We start from the raw sequence: 13,783 nt of genomic DNA, 5'->3' as shown, positions 1-13,783 counted from the left end.
GCTAAGTTCGATGACCATTTACTCTCGCAATTATTATCCGATTGTCTTCAATTTTAGCTACAGGGTTCAACGCATTAAGGGCTCGGCCAGGTTAATATAATTGCTGTAGATATTGTTCAGGTGTTTCAACCAAATTCTGAATAAACATCCAACTCATGCTAAATTTGCCAACCGATGTGATTTGTGCATAATTACGGATACTCAATGAGAAATAGGGGTAGATTTTTTCTTCAAGTTTCAAGCTGTACATGTCTCAACAGCACGATACTCACATGTTTAAACCTAACCTCAATAATGTTAACCTACAGAGCTAATGTTCCTTGTTTACCGATATGCGACGTTAAATAAAGTTTTTTGTACCTTGTATCTTGACCAAACGGCGACAGTATAACGAGGTTTTACTGTGTTGTCCATCCAGTTGTAGGTTTAGTATAATTGTTGTTCCTATATCTATCTAAGTATTGGGAAGATGTTAACGGAAAACCTAATAATGTAGGTTTAACCCTTGACTTTAACAGTCCGTAGACTGCTGTGTGGTCAAGATAATGGTCAAGGCTAGCCGATCACTGTATGATCGAATCAGGTGCTATTTAATACAAAATCAAGTTTTCAATGAGTAATATACTGATATTTGATAAGAGATTTGACCCCACCATCCCAGGACGTACTAGATAGACACATATGGCCTTATATAGTACTGCTAATCAACGGTGAAACACAATCGCTACTACTTGTTATCAAGTTTTATTTGTGACATGAGCCATCGACAACACTGATATTTCACAATGTTAAGGTGGGTACATTGATTATCTATCCGTCAATAGTTTAATTCCTTCGGCCTTTTTACCTTTTATTGATTTATTTGTTTGAGGTTTAACTTTTTCACCACCGTAGACCATAATGGACTCCTCCCAATAAAAACATGGTAGAGTCCACTACAGTAACTTAGGGGTGAAAGGTTTAACGTCACCGAAACAACTAAGGTCATATGAAGACGGGTTGCCCAAGGAGACATCGTCGCAAAGGAAGAATAGCAATGTGAGAAAATATACCCCCTGTAGACAAAGCTCCCAAGTGTTGCTATAGAGAAATCAACATGGTTTTGTTTATTTGTATTCACAAACAAACCGCTGAATGTTCAAGGAAATCGTAGGCGCCGACAAATTAGAGGCCCTTGCCGATTTTTGTCTCGCCTCCACAAAAAAGCGGAAGACTAAGGTGTTGTTTTTCCGGCGACGGCGTCAACATTAAGTTTTTGCGTTTATAAGTGCTAGACCAACCAAACTTGACCGAAACTGATTTGCTGCCACCAATGCAACACTCAATGTCATAGAGCAATCGGCCGGTTTTTTGTTTTTGTTTTAGAAACTGCAGTTTTTAGTGATATTTTGTTGTTTCGTGCATTGGTAGCCTGTGGAACACGTTAAAATGCAAATAAAAGAAATGAGGTTCGCGGACCCAGGTACCATGTTTCGGTGTTGTTTTATATGCTTCACATGGTGTATAATAGTCTTTATCATCACCACCACCAGCAGCTTAATCTTGTCTCCTGCCTCACTAATGCATTTATTGCCATTACTCGTTCCTTTACCTACAGAATATTTCTCTGTGTCTATTGTACCCCCACATCAAGATATCTTAAACGATTTAAAAGTCACAACCCGGACTATATATTAAAGAAATATATATAGAATAGTATATGCCTTTTTCCATAGCACATCGAGTATCATTCCGAGGGCTGATATTGGCCGAGGGTTGATACTGGGTGTGCTTTGGAAAAAGACCCGTTTTATACTTACTAATACAACAGATCAGGGGGATCTTGGCGCCCACCATTGTACCATCTTAATTAGTTCTATGTCAGTTATATCCTTTCTCTTCATTTCTCTTCTTATCTGTTTGGTCGAGACATGGAAACAGTAAATGCACCTTGAGGTAACTCATACTGCTGTGTATAAAAGACAACATTCAAAGTCAGTTTGTCTTTTCACATATTTACTAGAACAGTATTTAAGTTTAAGAATAAGCAAAAACCAAAGTGCAATATGAGAAAGATCTGTTAAGTTCTTCCTGCAGCCATCTTGTTTTTATGACCACTCTCAAAATAAAACATGCACAACTGAGGACCAAGTAGAACCTTCGTATCAAATATGAGAAAAATCCCTAAAGTAGTTTCTGAGAAATAGCGCTATCAAACTTTAACTTTAAAATTTCAAGATGGCAACTATCAGCCATTTTGATTTTTTTATCAGTCCCTAAATTTGTTATGCATAACTAGGGATCACGGGGAACCTTCTTGTTGAATATGAGAAAGATCCCTCCCAGCTTTTTTTTGTGAAATAGTGCTGACAAACTTTAACTCTCAAATTAAAGATGGCTGGCTGGTGGAATGACGGAGTGACGGAATAACGGACGGAGGGACCACGGACGCAAGGTTATTTAAATAGCCCACCATCTGATGGTGGTGGGCTGGAGATCTATTTTTCTTTTTAAATATTGAGAACGAAAATTTCCAAAAGGGGTGCGATACGGGTTTTGTGGTCTGATACAGGTTTGGGGGTGTTATACGGCGAGGGCTGATATGGGACTAGAGCAATTGTGTCGTATCGCATATACAAACAAGAGGCACATGGGGGCCTGTATCGCTCACCTGGAAATGTAAGCAAAATTGAAGTTGAAATAGCCAGATGTTGCTGGTAGTGTACACATACTACATGTTTAATCAGGGGTTATATTTATATGCAGTAGGGCAAAATCCTGTCATTCATACAGGAAAAGAAGAATTTTGAAGAATTTGCTATCTTTCTCCTATTTGGCCCCGCCCCTCTGCCCCCAGGGGGTCAGACCCACCATTTATACAAAATTAAATCCCCTCCACCCAAGGATGCTTTAAACCAAATATGGACATAATTCTGTCGTTACTACAGAAGAAGGATTTTAAAGCTATTCCTCTATATCCCCTATTGGTCCCCGTCTCTCTGCCCAACGGGGGTCAGAGCCACCGTTTATGCAAAATTAAATCCCCTCCACCCAAGGATGCTTTAAACCAAATATGGACATAATTCTGTCGTTACTACAGAAGAAGGATTTTAAAGCTATTCCTCTATATCCCCTATTGGTCCCCGTCTCTCTGCCCAACGGGGGTCAGAGGCACCATTTATGCAAAATTGATTCTCCTTCCCCATAGGATGCAACTGTTCAAATATGGTCAAAATACCTTTATCCCAACGATAGAACAAGGATATTAAAGATATTTCTCTTTATCCCTTATTGGGCCCTGCCTCTCTGTCCCCAGGGTAGTCAGACCCACCGTTTATACAAAATGTGTTCCCCTTCACCCTAGGATGCTTCATACCAAATTTGGACAAAGTCCTGTTGTTCCTACAGGAGTAGAAGGATTTTGAAGAATTTGCTATGTTTCCCCTATTGGGCCCCGCCCATCTGCCCCCAGGGGCTCTAAACTCAGTGTTTATACAAAATTAAGTCCCCTTGGCCCAAGGATTCTCCAGACTAAATTAGGATAAAATCCCTTAATCCCTACGGTAGAAGAAGGATTTTGAAGGTTTAAGCTCTATTTCCCCTATTGGGCCCCGCCTCTCTGATCCCAAGGGGCCACACCCACCATTTATACAAAATTGAGTCCCCTTGGCCAAAGGATGCTCCAGATTAAATTAGGATTAAATACCTTAATCCATGCGGTAGAAGAAGGATTTTAAAGGTTTTAGCTCTATTTCCCCTATTGGACCCCGTCCCTCTGACCCCAGGTAGGCGACACACACCGTTTATACAAAATTGGGCCCCCTTGGCTTAAGGATGCTCCAGACTAAATTTAGTCAAAATCTACTGTGCTGTTCAGGACTAGTTTTAGCGTTTTAAAGGAAAAGTTGACTGACGGACAGACGACGGACGCTGCGGTATGGCATAAGCTAACCATGGTCCTTTGGACCAGGTGAGCTAAAAACTCGTATTTATCAGTAAGTATGTAATAAATGCACTTATTGATCTTTGACTTTTCATTTCATCAAGATATATTTAACGGTTAAATTTAAAAAGTATGGCCCTGACAAGAGATTACGATAAGAACCAATACTAACACAATATTTCTACCTGGGGAAACACACCCCTGTCCCACCCTAAATTTCTCTACCCCAGACTAAATTTTGTGATTTTCATATTTAGGACATCAAACTCATATAATCTAAATCAGATTTGGTTTAAAAGAAATAATAGAAAAAAATGATAAAACCCTTCATTTAAAGCGCCCCTGCCCCAGAATATATTTTTTTAACCCAGACTATTTTTTTCTGATTTTCATATTCAGGACTTCAAGTGATGTAAAGTGAAGCAGATTTGGTTTAAAAAAGTCAAATAGAAAAGAAAAAAAAGCTAAAACCCTTCATTTCACTTTCATGGTAAAGTGAAACGCCCCAGCCCCACCCTTAATTTCTCTACCCCAGACTTATTTTTTTTGTAATTTTCATATTCAGGACATCAAACTGACGTAAAGTGAAACAGATTTGGTGGAAAAAAGTCAAATAGAAACAAGAGGCCCAGAGGACCTGATAGTATCGCTCACCTGAATATTTAAGCATTCATAGCAAAATATTCTCATTAAATATTATATTGCACTACAAATATTTCCCTCGCAAACTTTCTCGACTCCATCTGTTGAAACTACCAGCCAATTATGATTATAAGATTCTATGCTTTTTGGTTCTTCTTCAGAAGTTGTTTGACATACTTTTCCATATGATCTTGTAAGTAGCTAGGCCAATGTCTTTTTCCTTCTCAAACTTTGTTAGCTCTATCCCAAAAAGCTACCAGCCAAATCTTGTGAATCCATTCCTTTTGGTTCTTTAGAACAAATTGTTTGAAATGGTGTAGACCTTTGTGACCTTTTTTAAAGTAGGTTGAGGTCATTTTCATTTGCAAACTTTTGTGAGCTCTATCCCAAGAAGCCACCAGGAAAATATTATAATTTTATGCCTTTTGATTAGGTCAAGGTCATTTCCATTCTCAAACTTTGTCAGGCTCGATCCCAGGAAGCCATCAGCCAAATATGAAGATTCCATACCTTTTAGTTCTTCAGGAGAAGTGGTTTGAAGAGTTTGACCGCTGTGACCTTGAAAGCAGATCAAGGTCATGTTAATGAGGAAACTTAATAGCACTCCATCCCAGGTACCTCCTGGCAAAATATTATGACCCTGGACCTTATGGAATTTGAAAAGATTGTTATTTTTTAAACATATTTGACCCCTGTGATCTTGATAGTAGGTCAGTGTCATATAAATGATGAAACTTTATAGCACTCCATCCCAGGTACCTACTTGCAAAATATTATGACCCTGGGCCTTATGGAATTTGAAAAGATTGTTATTTTTTTTAACATATTTGACCCCTGTGACCTTGAAAGTAGGTCAATGTCATTTTAATGATGAAATTTTATAGCACTCCATTTAAGGTACCTACTAGCATAATATTATGACCCTGGGCCATATGGAACATGAGAAGAAGATTGTTAAAGTTTTTAACATATTTGACCCATGTGATATTGAAAGTAGGCCAAGGTCATTTTAATTAGGAAAGTTTATATCACTCCATCCCAGGTACCTACTGGCCAAATATCATACCGTACCCTAGGCCCTCAAGGTCTTCAGAAGAAGTCGCTAAAAGACGGACGCCGCAGTACGGCATAAGCTCACATGGCTCTTCGGGCCAGGTGAGCTAAAAATAATGCCAATAAAATACAAAAAGTGCACATTATATTTAAATCAAATCATGATGATTTTATCAATTAAAACAATCAACACGGAGGTATATATACATACACTATGGGTTTGTCTTGTTACCTGATACACATATAACTTACAGACACTACACAGCTGAGGTAAAACTAGAACTGTATGTATGTTTAAATACCACGGTCTGTAAACATAACCTTTATTGACCTACTCCACAATCTATCATATACAGTTCTCTGTACGCCTATCAGCTACCTCGCACAACAAGGAAGTTATATTTTCTGAATAGTTACACATCTGATCATGAACAGGTAGATCTACAAATGGTGGCCAAGGGGCGTTTTCAGTTTGGACTTGTAAAAACAATGAGGAACTGACATTAACCAGAATTTTCCTTGGTCTGACCCAGAAAACAAGTGATTCATCAAAACAACCAGATGTAATTTAATTCCAGGCTTTGTTTCCAATACACAATATAGACAATGACAATATGTACCTGTTTCCTTGATGTTTACATTCTGGTGCTTGGAAGCATGATTTAGTGTCTTTACAATTATGTTTTATGAACACATGTACCTGGATTGGAGCTCGGAGTAAAGTCAAGATTTAGAGACATAAAATGAAGTCGATTTAATGTGATTACTATTCAATTAGCAGTAATAATAGACAAGTTGTTTGGGTCTTTTTATAGACTTCCTTTTCTCTTCCTAAACTTTTTCATCAACATGGCAACACCCATAGGACAAATCCCTCTCCGTACCTGTACTGAACACAAGGGGAGACATCTGGAACTTTATTGTGAAAAATGTGATACACTTGTATGTCTTAAGTGTTTGTCAACATCTCACAAAGGTCATGATGTTTGTGAACTCAGCGAGATTACTCCTACAAAGAAACAAGACATTCAAAACTTTATTGACAGAACTGAACAAAATGACCTGGTACAACTTAGGGAATACATCACATGTACTGATACACTTCTTAAAGAAAATACCAGCAATTTTGAGAAAATTTCACACAAGTTGAAAATGCAAACAGAAAAATTAAAACAAGACCTCGACTTGCTTACAGCACAGACACTCTGTGTTTATCATAAAATGGAGGAGGATAATATCAAGCTGATACAGAAATACAAACAGGACCTTAAAATGTACGACAAGCAACTCCGACAACAAATTCAAGAATGCAAAGAAGCACTCCAGCATGGTTCTCACATAGAAATCTACGACACAGGATGTGAAATGCATTCCCAAATAAGTTTCCCTGTAAAACCTGTCCTGGGTAATGCCAGTTTCACTCCAAACATAAACCCTCAACATCACCTAGAACTGGCCTTAGGGAAAGTTACTACATTAGATCAAGGTCAAGCTTCAATTGACCAGGACGGGTCAGTCAGGACATCTGGTGGTCAGGAACCATCCTCTACATCACAACAGACAGAACCACAGACCAAAGTATTGGAGGAGTGGGAGTCTCCTGTTGATATTTTTTCTATATGCCCCACCATTGATGGTCAGGTGTGGATCAGTTACTGGAACAGTAACACATTAACTCTCCTGGACAGGAAGGGGAAAGTAATAGAGGAGGTCAAACACAAAGCTGGCATCAATGACATAAGTCTGGCACCAACAACACACACACTGTGGGTCTGTGACACAGAAAACAACATCATGGAGCTGGTATCAGGACAACTAAAACACCGATTCAGCACCAAGGAGGAACCTGAGTGTATCTGTGTTACTGCCAGTAACCATGTCATTGTGGGGATGACCAAACACATCTCCAAATTTACCACACATGGTCGAATGGTACTCACTACAAGTGCTACAGGGACTGGGAAGCCATTAGTGTGTTCACCATGGAGGATCTCAGAGTGCCCTGTCACTCACAATGTGGCAGTGGTTGATAAGAATAGTAAGGGTGCAGATGATGGTGATGGGAAAGAACATGTTATTGTTATGGACACTGATTTCAAGAAACTGTTCGTATATAGAGGTGACATCCGCAGTACATATAAACAATCATCACATAAAAGAGTCACACTATTTATCCCCTGGGGTGTGGTGTTTAACAGTGTGGGGAACATCATCATAGGGGACTGTAGCAACTACAGAGTCCTACTCATCAGTGGACGTGGCGAGTTCCTCAGGATCATACACACAGACACAGACTGGACACATGCTGTAGGTGTAGATAGGGAGGATGTCCTGTGGGCAGTGTTTTGTTACAGGAATGGTAAACTACTACAGTACAGCAGTGTGTGACTCCTGTGACAAAACTAGAAGTTATAGTTACCATGACAACACAGAAGACGATCAAAACTTCCCACAATAAACAACCAGTCAACATTCTACCCTGACTGTACATCATCATAATCACTGGAGAAAATCTATTCAACATTCAAGCGATTTTTTGTTATTATGATAATCAGAGAAAAATCAGTCAACTGTGATTCTAGTGTGATTAAATAATTCATTGTCATCAAAGTCTGTGTGGGGAACAATTTTGTTAAAGTGGAAAATGTAATTAAAAATATTGTTATAGACAATGCAATAACATTTATTTTAATTTTTTGCTGTGGGAGAACAAAGTTGAACTCTTGATAATGTTTGCCAGATGGTGCTTTACATCCTTATTTACACCACATGTAATGGGTGGCCTGTCATTGTGTATCAAATTTTATGTATACTACATTGTAGAAGTACTATTTTTGTAATCATAATTTTGTAAAAAAAAAAATGAATACATGGTACATTTCACTGTAATACCATTTTGTTATAATGTATAGACTTTAATTGTAATAACTTTTTTTAAATATGACGAACTTTTTTTGTTTACTATTTCATCGGTTATTTTGCTTGGATGATGTTTTTGTTAATTTACGTGACATACAGTCAAACTTCCTTAAATCAAACTTCAAAGTCAATTCTAAACTTACAGTAAAGTCGCGATTTAATTTAACACTACTAATATTCTGTTAATGGATCAAACATGTTAGAGTCAAACCTTTGCTGTCTTAAAATACGATCAAGTTCCGTTTATTATAAAAACATTGAAAAATTCAACTGAAAAATATACACTTTACCCCCTTTCCAAGGGGGAATGGGTAACCCTGGGGTAGAGAAATTAAAAATTGATATAAAGCACCTTAAGACCCTTCCACCATGAAGAGAATTTGATCTCGGCATATATGGGTCTGAAGAGGAAGATTATTGCAATTTTAGCCAATTTACCCCCTTTGGCCCCATCTTTGCAGGATTAGATCCATATAATTCATGACTACAAAATGTTAATGAAATCAGTTTGATGGTTCTAGAGGAGAAGTAAAAAATGTTTTGATGTATAAAACTTAAGGTATACGTATATGTTACATTGTAGTGTCACCTGATATTGACATATTTGTATGTATAAAAGACTTAAAGTCCCTTAACCTGTATTGTCAGTGATTAACTGTTGATTGTATTGCCTTGTGTACAGCCCTATAATAAAGTTTGATGTGTGTGTAATAAAAATCATTTATATCTTAACTATCCTCTTTGTTATTTGTTATATGTGTTAGATGAGACAACATATTCCTAAATCCACATTGGTCGGATCCTAATCATGTGGAGGTCGGTGATTTGTGATATTGACTCTGAAGTATGATTATCAGAAACAGCAGGTCAATATTCTTTTTATGTTGTCACTTCCAATGGTAATGCCACAATGCTCTCTGCAATATGCAGTACTTTTCTCTTAACAATTTTATTATTTTCCATCTTGTTTAAAAAAAGCTCATAATATCTAATAATACAAAAAAAAGGACTTTTATTTCAGTGAATATGTGGTTTTACTAACCTAAAAAGTTACCTTGACCTTGATTTTCATCTCTGTAAATATATCCTTTTCAGGTCCATACAACCAAATATTCACCTCAACAAAAGTCCATCATTGATATAGTTGTAAGTTGATTTAATCTAAACTATCATCTTTATGATTTGTTATACAGTGAAGCCTGATTTTATTGATATATTTTCTACATGACATTAAGTAATGACCAAAACAAGAGTCATATAATTGTGTCAGGTTTAACAGGATGACCTTATTGTCAGCTGTCAGGTATAACAGGGTGTCATTATTGTCAGGTGCAGTTAAGTCAGGTAATACAGGATGTCCTTATTGGCAGGTGTCAGGTAATACAGGATGTCCTTATTGGCAGGTGTCAGGTAATACAGGATGTCCTTATTGGCAGGTGTTAGTAAAGTCAGGTATTATAGGATGTCATTATTGTCATGTGTTAGTAAAGTAAGGTATAACATGATGTCATTATTGTCAGGTGTCAGTAAAGTCAGGTATTACAGGATGTCCTTATTGTCATGTGTCAGTAAAGTCAGGTATTACAGGATGTCATTATTGTCAGGTGTCAGTAAAGTCAGGTATAACAGGATGTCATTATTGTCATGTGTCAGTCAAGTCAGGTATTACAGGATGTCATTATTGTCATGTGTCAGTAAAGTCAGGTATTACAGGATGTCATTATTGTCATGTGTCAGTAAAGTCAGGTATAACATGATGTCATTATTGTCAGTAAAGTCACGCATTAGTAAAATCAGGTATTACAGGATGTTGTTTTTGGCAGGTGTCAGTAAAGTCAGGTTTTTACAGCATTATTGTTACTGTCAGGTGTCAGTAAAGTCAGGTATAAAAGAATGATCTTATTGTCAGGTGTCGGTAAAGTCAGGTATAACAGGATGTCCTTATTTTCAGGTGTCAGTAAAGTCAGATATTACAGGATGTCCTTATTGTCAGGTGTCGGTAAAGTCAGAATTGACAAGATGTCCTTATTGTCAGGCGTCAGTAAAGTCAGGTATAACAGGATGTCCTTATTTTCAGGTGTCAGTAAAGTCAGATATTACAGGATGTCCTTATTGTCAGGTGTCGGTAAAGTCAGAATTGACAAGATGTCCTTATTGTCAGGCATCAGTAAAGTCAGGTATAACAGGATGTTGTTATTGTCAGGTGTCGGTTAAGTCAGGTACAACAGGGTGTTGTTATTGTCAGGTGTCAGTAAAGTCAGGTTTTACAGTATATTACATTATGTCCTTAAAGTCAAGTGTCAGCAAAGTCAGGTTTTACTGTATATACTGTATAACACAAAATGTTTGTGTCCTTTCTTTCGTGGTTTAGAGCTATCAGATCATTTCATGGGTACAAACTTTCGTAGTTAGCCTTCGCGACGAAATGTATTAATTTTCGGTGTTAGCAAGGTACAATGAAATATATAAATGTAAGAGAATTTTACACCTACAAGGTATATAAGCCACACCCTTATTATAGCCCCTGGAAGAGCACCAGGATAAAATAGCATCAAACTCTCATCTCCTAGAGTTTCAATTCCAATCAAAGGTAGAGCTCAAACTAAGCCCATTGGGTATTAAATTTCACAATATTGATACAGCACCTTTTAAGATCCTTTCCTCTAAGAAGAGTATTTCTTTCAAAATATCCAAGTCTTATAAGAAGACTAGAAATTTCAGCCTATATAATTTATTTTATCCCTGTTGACCCTGCTCCTCGCCCCCTGGGGTAGGCTAGGGTCTCAATGTTCAGAGTATCAAACTGTCAATAGTATTATAATTGCAGTTGAAAATCAATAAAATGAACCCAAAAGTATTGTTTTACTATATAAACTATAGTAATTAATTTCACCCCCTCCCATGGAGGACCAGGAAGCCTAGGGTAACGTAATTCATTCTTTTGATAAACCACCTGAAGACCCTTTCATCTATGAAGAGTATGTATTTCTACCCTATCTTGGAATTGAGAAGAAGACTTTTTGAAATTTCAGTCAATTTGACCAAAAAAATCGCCTATCAGCCTCTGGGGGTCAGTCAGGGCTGATTTGTGCATATCATCAAACTGCTATCCAATGCTGATAATGCTAAGTAAGTTTGAGTTAATTCCAATGGAAATTAAACAAATGTTGGTCCAAAATGTGATTTCCCTATATAAACTATAGTAAAGTTTATCCCCTCTCCAGAACCCAGGGTCATGAAATTCACAAATTTGGTAAAGCACCTTAAGACCCTTCCATCTATGAAGAGTATTTGATTCTGCCATATCTGGATCTTGAGAAGAAGATTTTTGAAATTTCAGTCAGTTTTACTTTTTTTTGGCACCACCCCTTAGGCCCCTGGGGGCTGGGGACCATATAATTCACAAATTTGCTTGACCTTTGGCCATGGAAGGTTTCTGCAAAATTTCATTAAAATTGGTTCAGGGGTTTTGGAGAAGTTGAAAATGTGAATTGTTTACGGACGCACGATGGATGACGCACGCTACACGACGACGGACACAAGGCGATCACAATAGTTCACCTGAGAAATCTCAGGTGACCTTAAAATGCTAAAATCCTTCATTTCACCATTATGGTAAAGTAAAGAGCCCCTGCCCCAGCCTTAATTTCTCTACCCCTGACTTATTTTTTTTGTGATTTTCATATTCAGGACATCAAACTGATGTAAACTAAGAGATTTGGTTGAAAAATGTCAAATAGAAAAACAAATGCTAAAACTCTCATTTCACCATTATGGTCAAGTGAAGCGCCCCTGCCCCACCCTATTTTTTTCTACCCCAAACCTAATTTTTGTCATTTTCAGATAGAATACAAAAAAAAAATGAACTTAAAACAAGAGGCCCAAGGGCCTTAGCGGTCACTCGAGTTATATCATAGGTACCAGTAGCTTTATTTTATTGTTTAGATGTGATGTGAAAATCAGCATGTAAACTAAGTGAAATACAATACTAGTCATGTCATCAAAGCGAAGTCTAGCCTCAATGCATAGCATGTCATGAACCATTTACAGTGAAACACTTGTTACTTGATAGCATTGACCATCAGCCAACTGTTGGTCTGTTCAATAAAGATATAACAAACCATAGTTACTTATCTTTTTACCCTTTTATTTGTTTTTGATCTCATTTCCCTTTAACATGTTTTATTTACTTTTTATTTGCCCTAATGACCATTTTATGTTGATGGGTCGTTAATCCAATAACAAACTCATAGACTTGTATGTTGTCGACCATGGTCCACAATTGTTTCTCCCAACCTTCACAGGTGTCTCCCTTTTAAGCCTGAAAAGATCAGCTTGTCCCCCCATTGGGGGAAATAGACTCATGCATAAAAATAGTATGACGTCACACCATCAATACATTGACGTCACGTCACCAGTTCAGCAGACCATGGAAAACAACTCTAGATAACAAGAGGCCCAATGGGCCTGCATCGCTCACCTGTTATTAATCTAACACTTGTAATCTTAAGATTTCATAAGAACCTATTAAAAGATTTAAACATATGACGACTCTGACCTTGATTGTCGAACAAGGACATTATGTTGAAAGTGGATCAAGGTCATTCATTAAAACTAACATGGTAGTCCTTTATCCCAGCATGCTACAGGCCCAATTTCAGTACCCTGGCCATTTTGCTTATTGAAAAGAAGTCGCTTGAAGTTTTTACGACATTTGACCCCTGTGACCTTGAAAGTTGGTCAAGGTCATTCATTTTAACAAACTTGGTAGCCCTTTATCCCAGCAAGCTACAGGACCAATATCAGTACCCTGGGCCTTTTGGTTATTGAGAAGAAATTGTTTGAAGATTTTAAAGACATCTGACCCGAGTGACCTTGAAAGTGGGTCAATGCCATTCATTTAAACAAACTTGGTAGCCCTTCATCCCAGCATGCTACAGGCGTAATATCAGTACCCTGGGCATTTTGGTTATTGAGAAGAAGTCGCTTGAAGTTTTTACGACATTTGACCCCTGTGACCTTGAAAGTTGGTCAAGGTCATTCATTTTAACAAACTTGGTAGCCCTTTATCCCAGAAAGCTACAGGCCCAATATCAGTACCCTGGGCCTTTTGGTTATTGAGAAGAAGTCGCTTGAAGTTTTTACGACATTTGACCCCTGTGACTTTGAAAATTGGTCAAGGTCATTCATTTTCACAACTTGGTAGCCCTTCATCCCAGCATGCTACAGGCCCAATTTCAGTACCCT

General features: G+C 37.7%; 1 protein-coding gene across 1 annotated transcript; it reads left to right on the top strand.

Annotated features, from left to right (window-relative positions):
• The first annotated feature begins 6,277 nt into the window (after positions 1-6,277).
• Positions 6,278-9,251, top strand: LOC110440542. Its single transcript, XM_021483675.1, has one exon. The coding sequence runs from the start codon at positions 6,467-6,469 to the stop codon at positions 8,003-8,005; it is 1,539 nt and encodes a 512-aa protein (XP_021339350.1). The 5' UTR covers positions 6,278-6,466; the 3' UTR covers positions 8,006-9,251.
• Positions 9,252-13,783: the final 4,532 nt, after the last annotated feature.

This window comes from Mizuhopecten yessoensis, unplaced genomic scaffold (assembly GCF_002113885.1).
Source record: "Mizuhopecten yessoensis strain PY_sf001 unplaced genomic scaffold, ASM211388v2 scaffold11183, whole genome shotgun sequence".
Taxonomy (NCBI): Eukaryota; Metazoa; Mollusca; class Bivalvia; order Pectinida; family Pectinidae; genus Mizuhopecten; species Mizuhopecten yessoensis.
Note: the sequence above shows the minus strand (reverse complement) of the source record. Positions and strands in the feature narration are given on the sequence as shown.

Coding starts and splice junctions, on each gene's coding strand:
- LOC110440542 (XM_021483675.1), top strand. CDS start 6,467: ATGGCAACACCCATAGGACAAATCCCTCTCCGTACCTGTACTGAACAC.